Consider the following 21837-nt stretch of genomic DNA (forward strand, 5'->3'; position numbering starts at 1 on the left):
TTGTAATGCTGAAAATATTCCCCTGCTGTGTTCTCCATTCCCCCAAACACCTCTCACCAACTCCCCATCACAACTTGCATTCATGAGCCTCTCGTACAAATACTCGCGTGCTATGTCACTGTCAAGTCAAAATGTGCACATCCCAGCCCCTGGCACACTCCAAATCATACTCCCAGCTCACACCTTACACTCTCAATTCCTCTGGCAAAATACAGTCCTTCATTCTTTTGTGCTGCTTCTGCATCCTTTTCCCATTCTATCGCACTCTTCCCTCATCTTTTTTCCCCATCTGCAGCTCACTGCCTCTTTCCGGCCAACTGCTTCCTCTCTGCTTTCTGGCTCACTGACCACACGCTCCCTCTACTTTCTGTACCTCCGCTCGCTCTCAGAATTCTGGCCCACCGCATCGCTGCTTCCTCTGCTCTTGTGCGCCGCTTCCTCCTCTGACCAACTGCTCTCCCTCTGCTTTCTTGCCTATCACTTCAAATCTCACCCATCCCTCCCTCCCTCTCTCTCTCTCTCTCTCTTTTCCCTCTCATAGTCTGACAATTTTTTCATTTTTTTTAAAAGTACATTTTGACCCAGATCCTCAAAAAATGGGGCATTTAAAAATAGAGCCGAGGAAAAGCTATTTTTAGACAACCCTTTTTTGGAAATGAGCAGGTCCCCTTATTCTCAAAGGTGACCGACGCATTTCCACTGGCTTGAGCTGTAGCGCAAATTGTGCGCTGGCCAGCTGCCTTGAATAGGGTTCTGGGTTGTTTGACCGAAGTGTAATTATTTGCGGCAGAATTGACCATAGTCAGTTTTGCCGCAAATTGATTTGTGCTTCAGCCAAACAACCCAAAATGTACCTTTCTCCACCACCCACCCCCTCCCCTACTTAACTGGTTGGTCGCTGCCACTTCCCCTGGAACCCTGCGGTGTCAGATCCATCTCTCTAACACGGGTCGGATCTGACTCTGCAGGATTCTTTTATAGTCATGTTCTTCCTTTTATTTTATTTTATTTTTTTTGAATTTTTGTTTTTTTTGTTTTTGTCCCCTGCCTCCAATATTGAGGAAGCGGGGGACACCCCTGCAATCCCCAAGGCCAAAAATACTGTACATAGGGAGCGGGTGACACCTCCGCAGCACATGTTCTGTATTTATTAAAAATAAAAATCGATTGAATGTTCCTGGCCGAAATAGGTCAAATCGATTTTAGTGGGTCAAAATGGGTAGTACCTTGAATAGAAGCGCTCTCCTGACAGTGTTCTGCAAGATCCCAGCGCCTTTCACAGGGACAGGTCCTTTAGGGCTCTGCCACAGAAAAATGTGACCCAAAAAATGCATGATTATCCTGTTTGAGGAACAAAAAATGCAAGCGACACAGCAGTGGTTCATACTTTTAAAAGAAATGCAAGACGGTCAGGAAAGACACGGCTATGCAGTGGCAACCCCACATCCCGTGCATGTAGGGTTGCCTACAATTTCTGCACATTTAAAAGTGCATCTTGCTTGAAAATGTGGGATGCGCTTTTAAATTGGCAAAAACGCCCCTTGATTTGCTCAAGGAGGTGAAAAAGGCCATCTGAATGGGTGCACATATAAAATGTGCCCATTCAGGTGTCCCTTTCTGGATTGGGCTGCTCTTTTCTTTTTGGGGCGCAAGTGATGAGATGTGTTAGCGCAACTTTTTGCGTTTAAAAAAAAAAAAGTTTTGAGAACCTGCCACTCTGAGTATTTTTTTTAAACAGTCGTTTTTGCAGATTTAATTTTTATTTTAAAAAAAGCTGTTTTTGCACAAAACTGCCTTTTTCGCGACATTATGCACAAAAAGGCCATTTTCGCAGCATTTTGCAGGATCGCTATAAGCTGGAGGGTCTGTACAACTGAATGTGTATGCATCGATCCTGAAGGGAGATCTGTCGCTTTAAAATTACAGGTTGAAAATAGATGCATGACAATTCTGAATATATATGCGCCAAATGTAAACCAAGCTGCTTTCTTTGAAAGGCTAGATGGAGTCTTGGAACAACTAAGTTGTACAGAAATTATTGTTGGGGGGAGACTTCAATACCACAATTGATATGAACATGGATAAGACCACTCGGGCTAATTCTTATGCTGAGGCTAAAGCAAGAAAATATATTTTAAGATTTGTGGATACATGGGATTTACATTACATTTGGAGATATCTTAATGAAAAGAGTAGAAAATATACTTTTTGTTCAATAATGCATGATTCATTTTCACGTATTAATTTCTTCCTTGTCACTAAAGATATATGTGGGGATATTTGTAATGCTGAAATTGGTGATTTAGTAATTACAGATCATGCTCCTATTATGTTGTTGTTGGATGAATCTACAAGTGGTTCAAGATCTAGGAAACAATGGCGTTCGAATGTACAGCTACTCTCTGATTAAGAGTTTGTCAAACACATAGAAACAGAGATATCCCTGTTTATGAAGGACAATTTGAATTCGGTTGGCTCTATGTCAGTAATTTGGGATGCGTTGAAGGCAACATTGCATATTATTGGTAAGACCATTGGGAGCCGCAGCACAGGAGGTATTACATTTCATAATAATCTCAGACCTCCTGAACATCAATTTTCAACTTCCATTCTTCATCCAGGGGTATAACAGAAGTAGAGCCAGTAACCCGTTGAATACTCTCATTTGAAGAATATAGTTTCTCAAAATGTTTAATCTATATGTGCTCATGAACTGAATTTAACTGGACCATATCAGTCAGGGCATCATGTCTATTGACTAAAGCCTAGAAGGAAGCAGATATTCCTCTTGACGAGTGTATAGCATGTTCTGCATCCTGCTGCATTAGAAAGGCATTACGAGATTTACAGTAGTTCTTATACTCTTGCTTAAGTTTTGTTACATTTTCTTTTTTCATTTTCTACAACTTAATTTGTAGGCTCTGTTTGATATGCTTCCTCATTATTTTTTTTCCTGGATGCTAGGGAGTTGTCATAAATATGCCTACGTATTTTCCTAATTCGTATAACACCACTACCGACCATTTGACTCTTCAAAACATTAACAGTAGAGTCTTAATGAACTACATTAAATTGTTCAATTTTCCATTCCAAACTCGAGCTGTTCATATGGCGAATAACATTATTAAGTAACCCAATATTATGGGGGGCCCAGCAGACTTGATTCTTTTCCCCCATTAACTTGTAATCTGGTAGGTCCACCCGTATTCTTAGCATGCAAGGCCATTTTGAAAAACATTTATACAGTGATCACTCCACTTATTATCTGAGATGATACATTCAGTGCAAGATGATTAAAGTACTTCATCCACAAAATAATAGTCCAATGTGGACTTGCTCTGTCCTCGATGCCAGTTGAACTGCCCCGTTGGTGCTCCGCAGACTTGTCCATTCAACATATTTTAAACCACCTGAGGCTAAACCAGTGACCCACTTATGTTCTGCCACACCTTTGAGATCGGAAGTACTTGTATCCGGGAGAGAATCCCAAATTAGGAATTGTAAAAAAGTTACGTTCAAGTCAGCTGCAAAAGTATTAATCCATTGGAAACCTTCATACGCCAAGACCAAATACAATCAATAATTCTTTCCTAAAAATCATTTGAATTCCCCACTTCTTTATGCCAGTGAATGTTAATAATTGGCACATCAATGTGAATGGACGGTCTAGATATAACCACAGCTAACGGACCATATGGGAGTGTTGGTATCATCTCGAAAACCAGACCAGAACCGAATAGCCGTAACCGAACCTCCTTCAGGCTGACCTTTGGCCACAAAACTTTGATTGTTGGCAGAAAACAGCAAAACCGTCCAAAATGGGGGCAGAACACATCCAAGTCTTTTGTAGCAGAACACACATACAGTCCCTAATTTTAACCATTACTTCCGGATTAGTTAAAACATTTAGATTACCCTGTGAATTCCACAATATTACTGTAAAACATTGGTTCACATTTACACTAATTCCATAGTTAAAGCTTCGGACTCTTCATTGTGTTGTACCTCCAGATTCTTACTGTTACCAATTTGTTGTTCTCCACAAAGAAGAGGTGAGAGCAGACCAATCGATTTTATTTATATTGGTCCTAGGCCAGTGGTTAGATGCCACATCCACATTTGTCCTACCAGGAAGCATGCATGCAACTTTCCCATCAACTCTCTCACTCCTCCGTTCTTTCATCTTAACTGGGTCAAGATGGTCCACAGTAAAGCCAAGATTACATTGTTTTTGCCTTCAGTGTGGACTAACTCAAAGACCAATTTTGAGTTAAAATGGAATACACAACAACTTTTGTATTTTTCCGATCGGGGAATTCAACTCTATCTGTATCCACTGTACTTGGAGCCCCCAGATTTGTTATTTTTGCAAAAATCAAAACAACGTTACTTAAATTCAAGCACAGATTGTAACCATTTTCCGACATGTTTGTGAACATTAATTGATACCCTTTCATTTTATTTTGATTGAACGCCTAATTCATACATGTTTGATATCCTGGAATGGTATGCTTAATTTTAACCCCATTCATACTGCCAGAACCTTTTGCATTTCTTAATATACTGAAGGGCATATTGTTTCCAGTAGGCTTTGATCTCTCCGGTAGGGTACAGCTTTTCTCTCTGCCAAAGTTAGTGGAGTGTTGTTCAGCAAGATGACCATTTAAATGTTTAGCGTTCTACTCCGCCACAGTTGGTTTATACAAACGTAAGTAATCATTCGGGTTTACACTTACATGTGATCCTTGCACATAGTTGTTACATTCTGCGTAGAGAAGTTCTCTCTAAAACGTTCCATTACAGGAATAGATTTAGCACCCAGTTCTAACTTACGAGAGACAATCCCACAATAACCATTCCTACTCAGTAGAGCTACCAGAGCTGAATTCTGCATCTGATTATCTGTTTGCTTTATTTCATCCGTACCTAATTCACGATATTCGTTTGAGAACCCAGATTTTATTGTAGTGTAGAGGAGTTATTACCGTCCTTCTGAGAATCAATAGCCAGCATTCCTTTAGTCCTAATACTGCATTCACTGCTAGCTGCTGAATCTCTAGCCACCTCACAGATCCTATATATCCGCCCTCTGTAAACATTGGAAATCCCTTCTATCAACATTTATTGGCTGCTTATATGGAAATCTTAAACCAAGCAGCTCTAACCCTCTCTGGATTGCCGTGCACACAGTGGATTGATTTTTCCCACCCTACTCTATTTCATGAGTCGTACCTGTCTCGATTGTATAAACCTGATTATAAGGTTCCCCAGAATTATACATTGTATCTGTTTAAACTGCACATGTGGCGCTACCTGCGTCATTATTAGCCGAAGACATTTTACACAGTGGGTGAGGCCAAAATTGCCAACAGGCTCCCTCTCTCTTTCCTCTCAATCAGTAGTGATAACTGTGCAATAGCAGATATTTCAAGATGACCATTTTTCTTACCCTTCAATGATTCCATTATGGTCAGTTTTTTTTTTTTAGAAATGTACGTTAACAAGCATTTCTCTTTTTCATCCTGATTCTTTGTTTTTCTTTGTATGAAAAGTCGTGCCCAGAGTCTTTGGGCATCTCCTTTCCACCCTTCTTCAGCTCTGATTTATTTGTCTCTCGGACATTTAAAACTGAACTTAGACCCTTGTTGTTACAGGGTGATTGACGACTTCGCTGTTAGCAGTAGTCATTCCCAGATTTATTTGAAATTGCAATTGGCAAGTGATATATAATTTGCATGTTCTGCCTCAAAGGAAATTCATTTACATGTGCAAGGAAATTAGCAACTAGTGGACGATGAGTAATAGGCAGTTCTTCTGTCTTAATATCAATGTTGGCAAGCATGATCATATGTGCTCTTACCTCATCCCATAAGTTGTCATAAAGAGTGACAAAAGAATTTTAAAACCATATTGAGCGCTGATCGAGTTGGAGAGGTAAGGTGAATACGGTCATCCACCTCTTTAAGGGTATGATGAATATTATCAGCCCCATAAGAACCATCATCCTTCAAAAATTAGGTGTCAGATCGTCTTCCACCACGTTTTCTATAACATGCGTAAGTTCCATTGGATGGATGGGTCGCAGGTATGTTGGACCACACTATTGCCATTACGCCTTACATCTTTCATAATCGTGGAATCTACGTGCCCAATTAAACTGAAGTAATTCAGATTATTCATGTGTGTACAATCTATAGTTGCAACGGCTTCAACGCAGGCAGATTTATTCACTGCATTTGGATCAACTTATTGTTTGATGGTCGTAGCTTGCTCCATCTTAGATTTAGGTTTAGATTAGGCAATTGTCCAACCTAACTATACAGTTTAATAAACTCAATAAACACCCTTGAACTGTGATCACTTGTCTGTCTTTACTGTTGCCACCATGAGTTCCTTACATAATCCTCTATAACGACACACTTGCATAGTCTTTCAGAGCAACATGTTCATTTTGAAGTAATGATAATTTGTAAACCCCCTTTGACACTAGCTTGCCACTCCTCAATTGCTGTAAGTTAGAAAACCGAATGTGTTTATGACATTTCACTTACAAACCGTTAGTTCTTCGGTCAGTGCAAGTCGTTTCTGGCCACCATCCAGAGCTGGATACTTGACTCCTGTCACAGATGGCCTCAAATATCTCCAGACAAAGATGTCGGGTTTATCATGCTTTAATGAATGTTTAAATTTAGTCGGGGAGACTGGGACGAGTGAGAGAAAGTTGGTCCCTATGCCTCCATGTGGGCAGCCTCCACCCTAGCCCAGGAGTCCCTAGTCCCAAGACGTAATTCCCTGATGTATCCTAAAGCAAGGTAACACCTACTGTCTTTTTCTCTATTCTGGGACTGAAACCGTAAGGCTATGGGCTTTTCTGTAGTAATTTCCTCTTCTAAATGAATCTTTCCTTTTGGTCAGCTGACTGATTGCACCAGGGTTTCTCTAATCTCTGTTATCAATCTTTCTCCCTCCTTTCCCCTCCCTCTGTTCGCTCTCTCTCTCTCTCTCTCTCTCTCTCTCCCCCCTCGCCTAAGCACTCTCCTTTCTCCTCCTTTCTTGTCCCTTGCACTACCTACACCTCTCTCCTTTTGCCTCTTTCCTCCCTATCTGCCCACCTTTCCTCTCATCTCTCTCACAATTATCCTTGCCTACTCCTTTGTCTCTTCTACTTACACACGCTGCTTGCATCTCCCAACTACTTTCTTCCTGATTCATTCCACCCTCACCACTCTCTCTTTCTCTCTTTCTCTCTCTTTCTCTCTCTTTCTCTCTCTTTCTCTCTCTTTCTCTCTCTTTCTCTCTCTTTCTCTCTCTTTCTCTCTCTTTCTCTCTCTTTCTCTCTCTTTCTCTCTCTTTCTCTCTCTTTCTCTCTCTTTCTCTCTCTTTCTCTCTCTTTCTCTCTCTCTCTCTCTCTCTTTCTCTCTCTTTCTCTCTCTCTCTCTCTCTTTCTCTCTCTCTCTCTCTCATCTTTTGCATCACCCCTTCACCACTCTACGCTCGACAGGTGCCACTATTCCCTACATACCTTACCTGTACTCTCAGGCCACTTACGCAATCTCCACAGCACTCCACGGTCCATCTGGCCTGCTCCACATGACCTCAGCCGTACACCATTAAATCCCCTCCGTGCTGTTTCAGCGTTTGTTGCCCAGCACCCCTTTATGGTTTCCCTTTTCAAACTCTGGCTATACTACCTGTGAGGGTTGGGGATTTCCTCCTTGAATGCTTTTAAACCCGCCCCCATTTCAGTCTCTGTTTGTATATTGGCAGTCATGTGCTCCCACTGCGTGTTCTTCTAGTGGCTTTCTTCCTGTGCTGGTGAGATTGTTCACAGCTGGACTTGGGGAAGATTTCTGTCCACCCTTGCTTCCCTGCAGTTCTATTGCTCCACCATTTCCCTAGAGTCTATATGCAGTTGGTGGGTTAAGTGTTCGGTGTCTCATATCTTTTTGGCAGAAACATTCCAGTGCATTCTGTGCCTGGTCTCTCATTCCATTGCCTTGAATCTTGTTTGGGTTTTCTTGGTTACCCCAGGTGCATTCTGTGCAGTTTGTAAAAGGCAATAGAGAACTCTGGCCAGAGGAGAGGCTGACTGGCATTGCGGAAGAGACCATGGTACCAGCCTTGCACAACGCACATGATTTAGGGCTGGCTCTGGTATGCCCCTTAGTATGTCACCTATCCCTGGTTGTGAGGGTCTTGTTCCCTGCTGACGGGATCATGGCCCTGACATCTCCCACAACCAGAATGTTTCTTTAGATTAAAACAAAAAACACCCTTTGAGAAGAGTGGGCATTTCTTGTCTCCTTGCCCTCTGGGTCCTCTAACAAGACGCTGTAGGCCCGTCGATCCTCCTGCTTCGGATGCAAAGCGGAGCATGTGGCCCAGTTGAAGATGCTGGTCATGGGCACAGTGTGGTGGCCCTGTGGTATGGAACACCCACTAATGCCCCAAATGTATGTTGGCTAGGTTGTAAAGGCTCTGGGGCTGGCACAAAATATTTTCCTGGAGGAGTCGCAAGCCTGGCTTGTGGGCGTGCAGGATGATGTGCTTCTGCCACTCTTCCGGTTCCTCGGGTGTGCCGGGGAGAGTGCAAGGAAGTGTGGATCGCCGGAACCAGGAGCTAAGGCAAGTATTTCACTCTCGTGTTCCTGAAGACAGCTACTTGTATGTCTCTAGCCATTTTTTTTGTTTTTTTTTTTTTTGCAGAAAGAAAAGATGGATTGCTGCACTAATTGTGCAATTCCTTGAGCCGCTTTAATTGCCCACCTGCGGAGAAATGTAGATGAAAACACACAATAGGAGAAGAAATTCAAGATAAAGTCCTAAATCCCCTTGGTGAAGAGTGAGCTCTCCCGTTCTGCCCTGGCGGGACAGAGGCGCAAGCAAGGGCATCGCTACAGGGACTCCTGCGCCCTGTTACAAGTGGAACAAAGATCCCTTACAGGGCCTGCCTAAGAGCAAACCAAAACGAATGGACAATGCTGAAGTGGAGGCTCCTGCCAAGGAGATGAGTGCCCAAAATTTAGAGAGGGAGGACTCGCATCTGGACTGAAAGGGCAGGTACAGCTCTAAGGAAGTCGGATCATCTTTGTTAAAGCATAGGTGGGAGACTTTGGAACTGCCAGCCAAAAGAAGGCGAGCGGGAGGAGGAGGTGAATTTTTAATTTGCTACGAGATGCAGGGTACTGACCAACTCCCCATTTAAACAGTCCAGAATGCCATAACCAGAAAATGGTAGGATCTGGAAAGGTGATGGTGCCATGCTTTCTCTTAAGAGGTATCTAGTGAAGAAAGGTCAGCGGGAGTTACTAGAGCATGTAAAGGTGAATTCCAAGGTGCCTACGTTGGCTGGCAAACCATCCATGGTGGCAGTGGACATGGCGCCTTGGGATGCCAGAGACCGCAAGGTAGATGCAGCCTTAAAAGTTCTATGCAGGATTAAATCTGGGTCTGAGAGCAGGGGTGCACGGAGTGTACACAGCACAAGATTTGTATTTGTTTTTATTTTTATTAGTGCGATTTGGTTAACATCAAACCATTGCACCCAATAGAAAAGAGTAAAAAATAAATACATTATACTATTAACTATGCATCAAATTAATATACAAACCTACAATATTGCAATTATTAAAAATCAATTCCCCAATTTTTGCTGTTCTTATAGATATTTTGATGATAAATGCTATAAAATATATCCAAATTTAAAAGACAAAACATTCATTAGTTTAAACATTAGTAAAATATACCTATGCTCCGTATTATTAATCCTGCTCTTCTCCAAGGCATGCAACAAATATACAAGGTCGAGGAGGAGGAGGGTGATTGTAGTGAAATTCCGAAGTTTTTAGAGCAATTGATTCAACTGATATTTTATACAGCAATGGATGTAATCAAGGCAGTGATCGTGTCTGGAGGGGCTGTTGCAGCAGCAAGGGCCATTTGCATATCTGGGAATGGAAGGCCTATGCACCGCAAAAATAACTGTTACATATGCCATGTCTGGGTTAATTCCTTTTCGCACCTGAATTAGAATGGTGAAGAAATTATTTGGGGATCAGACCTATTCAAAAACTTTGAAGGGCATCTAAGAAATATTGCCATAGCCTTTTAGGAGTTTTCACTGGTCTATGGGATTCCCTAGGAATAAACCTGGTTTCCCCAAGTTCTAAAACAACGGTTTTGTAGGAAAGGTGACTCAAAGGGATTCTATACGTGGGAGAACAATTGTATAGAAACACTCGGCCAGAGTGGGAGAAGGGGAGGGGAAAGATGGAGTCGAGGAGGACAGTTCCTCAACGTACCTGTCCCTAAGGAAAGACACCCTGTCCTTCGAGGGAGTGCCTATCCCTAAGTTGCGTGTGTGCTGGCGCCTGTCAGGCAGAGAAAGAGGAGAGGGCTCACCCTATACAACTAAACTGTTGCCTTGCGTGGTAGTTCAAAGCACATAGAAACGCACAAAAAGTGGGAAGTTTTTATTCCATCTTCAAATTAGTCAAAAATTCCAATGGATCAGGCGATTCCAATTTCATGTTTTGTTCAGCAATATCCAGAACTGGGGATTAGATTCTGTCGTTGGCTGGAGGTGGTTGCAGAGACCAAGGAAAAGGTCAACTGTCTGTTATTCCTTCTCTCGTGTCAATTTTAATATTTGCCCATAGGTCGCGTGAGGAGGAATTCCTAGCAGTTTGAATGCTGAAAAAGCCTGGGAACCGGAAAAGGTAAAATGGCCGTGGGGCCTAGGGGTGTAGAGACGGCTCTTGTAAAAATACACATTTTCACCATGAGTGTGCGTAACAGCAGTTATCTGAAGCAATATCCTTTTCTTCTTATTGAGGATATTTGTCATAGGTCATGAGAGCCCTCATGACTTCTGGGGTCGACCGGTTTCAATGGCTTGTGTAGCTGTAGCCATTTTCTTCAGCAGTGTACAGCTTCCAAAATGCATATGCATTTTGGAAGCTGTACACTGCTCGTGAGCACTCTATGCACCCGCTGAGGCTCCAGCAGACATCCTCATTCCAGTGTTGTCTGCCAACACCCGATCGGAGTTGCCTCTCCCACCAGTTGTTGGTATAAAGGAGACGCCCGATCCAGTTCAGCAGTTCTGAACTTCTGGATTTGTCCACCCCTGATAATCACGTCCTGAAGAAGATGGCTACAGCTACACAAGCCATTGAAACCGGTCGACCCCAGAGGTCATGAGGACTCTCATGACCTATGACAAATATCCTCAATAAGAAGAAAAGGATATTGCTTCAGATAATTGCTGTTACGCACACTCATGGTGAAAGTGTGTATTTTTACAAGAGCCGTCTCTACACCCCTAGGCCCCACGGCCATTTTACCTTTTCCTGTTCCCAGGCTTTTTCAGCATTCAAACTGCTAGGAATTCCTGCTCAAGCGACCTATGGGCAAATATTAAAATTGACACGAGAGAAGGAATAACAGACAGTTGACCTTTTCCTTGGTCTCTGCAACCACCTCCAGCCAACGACAGAATCTAATCCCCAGTTCTGGACATTGCTGAACAAAACATGAACTTGGAATCGCCTGAACCATTGGAATTTTTGACTAATTTGAAGATGGAATAAAAACTTCCCACATTTTGTGCGTTTCTATGTGCTTTGAACTACCACGCAAGGCAACAGTTTAGTTGTATAGGGTGAGCCCTCTCCTCTTTCTCTGCCTGACAGGCGCCAGCACACACACAACTTAGGGATAGGCACTCCCTCTAAGGACAGGGTGTCTTTCCCTAGGGACAGGTACGTTGAGGAACTGTCCTCCTTGACTCCATCTTTCCCCTCCCCTTCTCCCACTCTGGCCGAGTGTTTCTATACAATTTTTCTCCCACGTATAGAATCCCTTTGAGTCACCTTTCCTACAAAACCGTTGTTTTTGTGATACTACGTTCATCCTGTTAACGGTTAAAAGGATACCAACGGCTTACCCGTGGTTCTTTCTTTCTTTTTTTTCACACACATACCCTGTTTGTTGTTATATTCCCCAAGTTCTAAACAGTTAACCACCTTAGTTACTGCCAAACAGTCAGCAATCTGAACTGTCACGCTCCCCAGGTGATGGGAGGTAGGTTGACCATCTCTGTTCGAGTCTGGGGAGCGATGATCAAGGGTGCTTGGGCAACTTCAATAGGGTATTCCCTGAAACGGACTACAACTCATTGCCAAGATCATTAAGTGACGACTGACACCGAAGGAGCCAGAGGACAGGAGGATATTACAGGACATAGTAAAAGATCACTTACTGAAGGATGCATTAGTATAGGTCCCACAGTAAGAACAATGTCGAGCATTTGGTTCAGGTACCCAAGTAATATGGTGAACACCGCCTGGCACTGAACATTTGGTACTAGATGTCTACTTTGTCATGGAAACTCTACACATAAATTTGCCATTCATCCCGGTCAATTTCAGATGGGCCCCAGACCTGCGAGATGGCTGTTGACATGTGCTAATCAAGCGCTCACCAGAGATTTCCCTGGTTCGCCATTCTGGGAAAGCATTTTCAATGCAAGGTGCTGCCTTTTTGTCTAAAATAGATCTACAAAACTTTTTGCAACCGCAACGGCCCTTTCTTACAAGGAGCAAGTTCAGATCCATCCCTCCTTGGACGACTGGTTAATTGTCAGCAGATTAGAAACAAAGGTGATAGAATGGGCCCAGAGGGTATGCAAAGTGCTAGCTCAGCTAGGCTTCTTGGTGAATTTTTGCATCCAACACAAAGCCTGGATTTCATCAGAGCTACACTCAGGAAGGATATGGGAATGTATTTTCTTCCCAGTGCCAGGACAGGCAATATCAGCTCGCATATATTCGGGGCATTGAGGCCCTGCTGCCCACAGAAGAGTACAGGCACTAATAGCATCCACAATGTTTTGTCATTCGATGGGGTGGATATCCTCTAAAGCAGATGGTCAATCACTTGGGCCAGTCGAGGCAAAATAAGTGCAGGATACCTCTTGATAGGCAGGGTCATAGAGCAGGTGCAGTGGTAGGTAAATCTCAGTAATCTGGCCAGAGAAACGCTTCTGGACCCACCACCCGATCAGCTCCATGTACTGCTAACAGATGCCAGCCTTCTTGGAAGGGGAGCTGCAATGACTCATCAAATTCAGGGGAAGTGGTCTCACTGAGAAGCCACTAGATAATTGAACTGGTGGGAGCTTGCAGCAGTCTTTTGTGCCCCACTGGGCTTTGCTCCACTCCTGCTAGGCAGAGAAATTAGAATTCAGACAGACAACATAGTAATAAAAGCGAACTTGAACAGACTTGGAGGATTCCATTCCAGGATGAAGTTGGCAGTGGACATATAGCGGAGTGGAGTGGGGTGGGCAGGAATGAGCGGTCTTTGACATCAATATGGCTTTCTGGCCCTGCTAGTTGGGCGGAAATGGCCTTTAACGGCCCGTCAACCTGAGCTAAGGTCTGTGGGCTGTTAAAGGCCACGTCCGCTCAACTGACAGGGCATGAAATCCATTCGCACCCCAGGGTTCTCCAGGGTGTGAATGGCATTCAAAATATTTCACCGGGAGATCCTTGCTGCTGGCGCAGCCGATCTCCTGATGAAAAAATAAACAAGATGGCTGCCACCATGTGGACTTTGTCCCTTTTCCATGTCTATGGTGGCGGCCAGCCGGCAGGAGCTCCCGGCCGCGCAGGTTCGTGGAGTGGGGTGAGGAGGCAACTGGGAGAGGGTCCCTGTTGCCTTCCCGCAATGATAAAAAAAAACAAAAGCAACTGCACCAGGAAGGGCCTCGGGTGGCTCGGACAGCGGGCGGGGATTGTTCTCGCGCGCTTTTACAACCACCTGATTGGCGGAGCGCCCTTCCCCGGGTGCAAATAAATATAATAGTCCTGAACACAGTTGCAGATGGGCTCAGCAGGAAGCCTCCCTTACATCTGGTTATGACCCTGTCAACAGAGACCTTCTCATCAATATGTGCCAAGTTCGGGGAACTTTATATCGATCTATTTACATACAGAGTTAATACTGTTTCATTGAATTGTTTCCAGGTCCTTCGGCTTGGGATTCTCTGCAGATTCCCTGTCAAACGGTCTCCTTTGTGCCTCCCTTACCCCCATTTCCCCAGGTTCTCAGCAAGACCGGGCAGGGCCATACAAAGGCATTTCTGGTAGCCCCCATTTTACCCATGAGGAGCTGGTTCTCTCGCTTTCAGGGGTCTTGCAGTGACATGGGAAATAATTACTCCTGCACTCCCACCCCCCCTTCCTACTTTTTCTACAACTGTGTCAAGACTCCTTCTTCAAACTGTCAGTTTGGGGGTTGAGCAGCAAGGCGTTCTGGAGTTATTGTTGTTATCCAAAGCAGAAATTGAAGTCCAGGATGACCAAAGACTGTCCACCAGAAGGGCTTTTTCCCACCACTCGGCTACTTTTCAAGAATGATGTGGGGCACATGGAAAGCATCCATTGTATTGTGAGCCCCCTAAAATACTTGGTTTTCTACCGCAAGGTTTCCTGGCGGGGCTGGCTCTCATGACTCATTAAGGTAAGGTACACTGAGCCACCTTGTGGACCTTTGGGGGGGCTATAAAGGGAGGGGGGATTGTTGGCCATAGTCCTTTAAAATGATTAAAGGGTTCACTTTATTAAATGCATTAATTTATTAAATTTCGTGCAAGTTTCTTCTGCTTGCATTTGCCTCTTGTTTTATACCTTACTGCATATACTGTACAATTCTTTACAACAGCTAGTTTGGAGGTTCTCTTTTGTAGTACATTGTTTTTCTTAGCTCTCTAAATGGCCTGAGAGTTGTGGCTTAGGTCATCAATAACAGGAGCTGCCATTGTTAAGGTAAAAGTGGAAATTGGCTAGTATGCAAGAACCAAGCTCTTTACAGGCATCTGAGAGGTAATGTGCATTTTTCTTTGAATAGATATGGACAAAGTTTACCTGCAACTTTTTTTAATCTATAGAAAAAATAAATGTATGAATGTAGTCAGAAATATTGCACCCAAAAAATCTTTTAAAACTGACGTCTTAATCCTGATCATTCAACAGTAAGCAAATGTTCACTTGGTCCATGCCCACCGTTTTGCAACTGTCACAAAGAGCAAGGTATGTACACTTGTAATCAGTAGGATGTGTCTAACACAATCACTTACAATTAAAATATTGGTGCAGGCAGTGGGAATCCATAAAACCAAAGGCTATCCTGGCAATGATATACTACACGTTAACAGGATCCTCTCTAGAACTTCAAAGATCTATCATTTGCGGTCGGTCCTTTGCATAAAAGTAATAGAGAAGGATCCTTGACCTGTAGGATATATTCACCTCTTTCTCAAACCTTCCTTACTCCCTTCCCTGACTTGAAGACTTGGTTCCTGGCTTGTGCCTAGGGTACAGGTAGTGTACAGTAAACTCCTATTGAACCTAGAGAATGCTCTAAATGACACATTAGGGAAATTCCTATAGCAAAACAAGTCTGGATTTGATGAACTGTAATTATTGATATATATTATGAAAGGACCAAGAGTCCAATGTCTCTAGTGTAAATCTCCATCTCTAGGTCACGTCGATATTCATCAAGTTGATCTGCCTCAGATGTTTGCAGTGGCCCAGAACACTTTGTTGTTAATCCCTTGCATTAATCTGTATCTTTGCCTTGTGTTGCGTCTGTGGCGTGAGGATGCCTCCATTTTGTAGGTGTATCCTTTGAGGCCTCGAGGGTTCGCTCCATTGCTTTGCTTTGTCATTGGCCCTCTTTCCCTAGGGTCTTTCTAGACCTGTTGCAGATAGGTAGTATCTAGATACTTAATGGTACGATTATGCTTAGCCCTCCCACCGCCCAACCTGGGTTCTCAAAGCCATACAAAATTAATTGGCTTAAGCTGGTGACCTTGCTGCTGCCATCAATATCTAGCCTAAAGTCCCTAGGGACTATCCTCTCTTTATTTATTTTTTACTCTTGCTTAGTCCAGGGGATATACACAACACTTTCTTCTCTTTGTGGTAATATAGTGTCCAGACTTTGTTGCCTCTCATATGTATCGAGCACCTTTTTCGTTTCGCAGTTCTACTTCTCTATGGAACCTTGGGCCTGTACATTTTTCCTGTGTGGTTCTCTCGGCTTGGCCACTACAGCATCTGTTTGCTACTTATTCTGTACGTCTCTCCCTTTCTTTCTCCTTTGACTTGGTCCATGCAGGTTCTGCTTTATTCCTGTTCATCATGGGTCTTTTCCCTCCTGGCTTCGTGAGCTGTGATTATTCTTTGCCCTGTGGTGTCCTCGCCGGCCCAGGTGCGTGGCTCCCTCCTCCTCATAACTGCTAGGTGTTTTAGAATTCATTTGCAGCGGCAGACACTCAATATTGTGGTCCAGGCCCACCATATTGGGGTTGGGGCGAGGAGATAATGGCTTATACCTTCACCAGTACTCTGCCTGCCAAGTTCATGGGGAAAGGGCTCTCTTGTTTGTGCTTGGGGTCCCAAAATCGGACTCGGCATCCTATACAAGTGCATTTGGGAGGCCCATTTATTTCTCTGTGAGGATGGTCAGGGTTTCCTCCTGACCACTCCTGATTCCCTAAGGGTTCTGCACGTGTGACCTAGATATGCAACCCAAAAAGAAGAAAAAGGAGTTCAGTAAAGGGGCAAGACGTATTTGAATGCGGTCTGTTTCAGTGTGGTGAAAACGCGACAAGGTGAGCTATTCAGCAAGCTGCCCTTGTGATGAGGCATTATCTAGGGGTCCATAGTGTGTCCAGTCAGGCACTGTTTACGTAACTCAGTTTTCCAACATCACAGGTGTTCCATGACTGAAAGAAGGACCTACGACTCTGGGTTCATTGAACATGGTGATCTGTTTGGAGAGGTTGTTACAAATTTTAATTCAATAGGTAGCGAATGCACGCGCATGAGAAATTGTGCAGAATTGTTTTCCGTTTGCTGACTGAGCTCCATTCAGAAGTGTTGGCACATTACTTTAACATTTGGCTTGTAGGAAAAAGATTGGAATGTTACACCCTGACCTCTATAAAGGAAACAATATGTTAAACCAATGGAACTGCCTATGTATGTGAAATACTTGGTAATGATACAAGCGACTAGCTCAGTTCTCCACATGCACACAGCACCCTATTTCTTCCTCTCCAACAGTCAAGTCTCACTAGCCAGTGGTTAGTGGCAAGTCTGCGTTTTGGGCCTGCTTTACAGGGAAAGGAAAATCGCCTTACTCTGAACCTCTGCCAAGTGATCACCTTATCTTGCATATTTGATTGAGAGGTCTATGCTATCATTAGTTCTCATCAGTCTATATGTACATTGGTATATATGTGAACAAATGTGGTCCCCTTTGCTTTTCCTGATTTTCATATCTAATTTTAGCTGTTGACTATAAAGTGGTTTTGAGTTAAATAATACTGAATCATTTTACCTAGGATTTCTACTTTGAAATGGCATGTCGATTGGGCACATTTAAAAAAAAAACAAAAAAAAAAAAAGCTTAAACGGAGATGTCCACATGCGCCATACATAAATGTAACACCAATAAAGTAATGGTTGCTTTAAAAAAAGAAATGCTTGAGGTGAGCTTGCAGCGATGGCTACTAGGTGGCACTGTGCAATGTGTGACTTGCCACAAATGGACTATCCTACACACATATGAAACCGCTTCTTGAGGGAAGAACCTATTTTTGACTCTATAGAGAGATGTTGTGAGCTGTTAAGTTTGAGTGTGCTGAACAGCAATTAAGAGTGAGGGCACAATGTGTCGCTTGTTTGTGTGTCGTTGACTCATGCACAACAATAGCTGTTACGATCTTAAGATCTAACCGGTAACAGCTGTGAACTGGATTCCCAGAGTACAGAGATTTTCTTTCTCTGGAAAGGGATACGTTCTTTAAGATACGCTGCTTGGATTGAAGACTGCTCCAGCACTGCATCGAGGGGAAGCTCTCATTACCAACCACGCAAGCGATAAATAAAAAAAAGTACATCACTTAGATTCTACCCTTGGCTATTTGTGCATCATCCTACAAACAATATTGGGGTGGGGCGGTGTAATACTTTTTACCCTTTCTCTGTGCTTGCGGCATACATTTGTGTCTGTGATGCTTTATAATGTGTGCCATATGTCTTCCCATGTCAAGAACACTTACTACTTTTTCTAATTTCTCTCCTTCTCTCTGTTTGTTAGAAGTTGAAGAGGATCTGGTTCAGCCCAGCTGTGACGCTACCCTTCTGCATGCCCACCGCGGTTTATGCACACCTGGATTCCCTTAGCTTGGAATTAAATGAGCCACCCTATATGTTTTACGTGGGATTGTTCTTTGTGAATGTTTTGATTCTTTACTATGCCTTCCTGATGGAGTATATCGTCCTCAATGTGGGGATAGTGTTTCTTCCCGAAGATATGGACCAAGCTTTGGTGGATCTAGGTGTGCTGTCTGACCCTGGCTCGGGGATCTATGAGATGGACAATGAGCTGGATGTGTTTGATGGCTACCTGGAATAAACGCAGACCCTGAAACACTTTTTTTCCCCCCAGGATGTCTGTTGCAGGAGGAACACGCTGTGGTACTTTTGTGCCTAATATGGCAACACGAAGACGCTTTTTCACAAAATGGCTCCAACGCAAGAGGAGCACAGACTTGTTTGTAGCGAATTTCTGTAGGCTTGCTTCAGATGTGGAAATCGACAAATCTTTATTAGAGGATGGGCATTGTAGCTTGAAACCTATGTGGCTTTGGAAGGCTCCCTACTGTTGCCCGGCTGGCTCGCTTGCAATAAACTAATTGTACAGTAAGTCCTTATGTTTCTTTAAATCATCTTATAGCAGCGAACCTAACACTTCAAGTATTTTCTCTACCTAGTTGTCCAGTACATCTAAAATGTGTGTGTCAATGTTCCAGGCATGTAACCCACACACCGTTGTCTTTTGTTGTTGAGATTTTCTTGAGCTATGTCTCTAAGGCTATTGCATGAATACAAATAGATCATCTTTTTTCCATTGTGTTTATGTTTTGGCTGCAATGGTGTGTAATTTGTTTTGCGTAGGCAGCTTTCTTTGCATTGGCAAGAACAGTGAACCTTGCCTCTTACTGATTCATTTTTGACATATAACCTTCTGCCTTGTTAGCAGAACTAAGCTGCTCTCTCTGCCACCATTCTCCTCTCACTTCACTGCTTGAACTGTGGACCTTGCGCTTCTCCCCACTGCTGACTGTTGCTAATAACTGCACAAACTAAAATCTAATTCCCTGATCAAACGGACTCCTGCTTTCACTACTATCTTCTCCTATTTCTTGTTTATACCGACTCCTCTTACTGGGCCTTCCAGCCCCTACCACCTACAACCTGCTCCTATTCCATGCTACTGCTGCCTCTTGTTGGGCAACCTCCTTCTACAGTTCTACTAAGCCCCCTTCGTACTCCCCCCTGCCCTGTCACTGCTGTCTTCTACTGTGATCACTACTGCCTGGCCCTGTTCTACTGCCTCATTACATATTTTCCTATTCACTGCGTCCTTTGGCTCATCCTGCAACTACTACCACCTCTATTTCTTGCTTCTACTGTGCTCACACTGCCTTCTCTCCCTACTACCTGCCCAGACTCTTATCGCCTGCTCCACTTGCCTTCCCCTTTCACCAAAGATTCTTTCTCCCTGCATATTCTTCCTCCTCTTGCCTGCCTGCTCCTATTGGGTTTGCTTTTTCCTTTTTCCTACATCATTTTGTGTAGAATATGTGATTGGCATAGCACCCACAGGCAGAGGCCTAGCTGGGAGGGGGGCGGCTGAGGGGGCTATAGCCCTGGGTCTTTTGGTTGTAGCCCCGGATAGAAGCTCAGGAGCTACAACGAAAAGGCTAGCTAGTCCCGATTGTCCCACCATTCGAGTAGCTCCAGATCGTTTCCACACCTAGCAACACCTCTGCCCACGGGACACGAGGGGCTACAAAGCCCTGAGTTCCATATATTCTAAAGCCAATCAATTGATTTACAGGTGCATAAAGGTGCTAGAACGTGCAGATCTGTTAGCTTCCTTTGGTGTTTGGGCAAGTGCCCTCTCCTGCTATTGTTAACCCAAGGCTGGTAGGCCCCCCACACACTAATGAAGCTTGCATAAAACATTCACTTATGAGATATGCAGCAAAATGTCAAACAAGTGAGTCATTTATAACAGAACCCTATTTTGCCCTATTTTGTTAAGACAGGAAGCTTGGAGTATGAAATTAGTACAGTCTAGCTTTATATATGAAACTAAAATAATGATCTCTAGTTTAAAGCAGGGTAACTCTTCAGTGTTGGGTACAGAAAAAAAGATTAAGTGACCCAGCCAGGCTGTATTCCACAAACCATAGGCTGAATCTCAGGAAAACAGGTCTGTTTGAAATCATTCACTGTATGGTACTGGGAAACAAACACTTCTTTCCTGCACATGATTAGGATATAATGGCAGCCCCGCTGGTACAAACCTCCACAATTCAACCTTCAGTTTGACTACTTCAACTTTGGTTGCTTCATTTAGATGTGATGTTACCCTAGGGTATGGCTTCACACACCAGCACCAATAGAAATAATGAAATGTTTGCATAGCTTTGATAAATGCGGAACAGATGGTGGGACGTCCCAGCCGCCCTACTAGTGAGGGTCGTTGGGACGTAAGGTGTCTTGGAGAGGACTGTCGCACGCCAACCCTCCTGGAGGCTGTGGGATCGGTAGCGCGCGGGACGCCATTGAATTCCCCGCCACGTTGTCTACGGTTCGCCTCTTCAGCGTTCTAGTGTTTATTCAACATGGCCGCCGCCGGTAGGTTAATAGCATTCCAGCCCGCGGCGGTCGGCGCATTTCAACCCGTGAGTACTGTTTTCCTCGCTGGGTCCTTACGCTGTTTTCTTTCTTGGCTCTGCTGAGCCCAGCCCCTAGTCCTTCTTCCCTCTCTCCGCTTTCCTCACTGTCTGTGACATTTGCCGGCTCGGAGTTTCGCCCTGCCTTCCTTGGCTGTTCTTCTCACTTTCCTTTTCTTCCCCATTTCTTTGCTGCTCTCATCCTTTCTCCTCCCGAGCCCCGTGGCCCACTCTCTCCCTGGCATTCGTATCATCTAAGGTCATTCCCCCTCCGCCGGGCATTGACTGGCTTCCCTGAGATCGCACCTGTCGTGGAACCCTCCTACAGTCCTGCTCTGGGATCCCGACACATATCCTTCTCCCTCTGTAAGATCCTTGTATCCTGTGTATCTGCATCCTGTTCTGAAAGGAAGTTATTACTCGGAAATTCTCCAGCATCGCCTCTCAAAGAACAACCAAGGACTTCAAACATCTTTGGAGGGGTTTTTTGCGCCTTTTTGGCTTTTTCCCCTATTTGGCTCCTTGTTTATTAAGGGGTCACCGTGGCAGCTTCCCGTGGTAGACCCTATCTTCATAAAAAAAAGATTATCGACGGAAGACGACACCGACCATTAGCTCCGGAAGCTCAGGTGAGGAGTTGGGGGAGCTGTCATCTGAGCGTGAAATTGATCCTGACAGTTTGAAACGCCCAATAACTTCAACAGAAACTATGGCTACCGCAGAACAGATACAAGAACTGGTAGCAGCAGTGCAGAACCTCAATCTAGAAATGCAGAATGTTAAAACTGAGAATTCCATCCTCCGGCAGATGGTTACAGCAGAGACCGACCACCGCCTGATCTTCCGCCCATGGCTCTTTCTTCCGGCAAGTATGACGGGTCACCTAAAAAACTGAAAGAATTTTTGGAGGCATGTACAGTTCATTTTGCCTTTCGCTCCACCACCTACACTTCCGAGCACGCCCGGGTGGGCTTCCTGATATCCATCCTAGTGGGCAATGCTCTGGCTTG

The 21837-nt window shown here is 44.1% G+C and overlaps 1 protein-coding gene across 8 annotated transcripts in view; it reads left to right on the forward strand.

Annotated features, from left to right (window-relative positions):
- DEXI (Dexi homolog) overlaps positions 1-21837 on the forward strand; it is a 272427-nt gene that overhangs the window by 89708 nt on the left and 160882 nt on the right. For 4 of the 8 annotated variants that reach the window (XM_069647810.1, XM_069647808.1, XM_069647811.1 and 1 more), the window contains exon 2: positions 18178-18645. In XM_069647810.1, the coding sequence (XP_069503911.1) occupies positions 18226-18495 (270 nt within the window). In that variant the 5' untranslated portion in view covers positions 18178-18225 and the 3' untranslated portion in view covers positions 18496-18645. Of the gene's footprint in view, positions 1-18177; positions 18787-21837 lie in introns of those variants that run through there. The other 4 variants (XR_011303286.1, XR_011303287.1, XR_011303288.1 and 1 more) reach the window with 3 other exon arrangements.

Source organism: Ambystoma mexicanum, chromosome 2q (assembly GCF_040938575.1).
Source record: "Ambystoma mexicanum isolate Mex_15411 chromosome 2q, UKY_AmexF1_1, whole genome shotgun sequence".
NCBI classification, from domain to species: Eukaryota; Metazoa; Chordata; class Amphibia; order Caudata; family Ambystomatidae; genus Ambystoma; species Ambystoma mexicanum.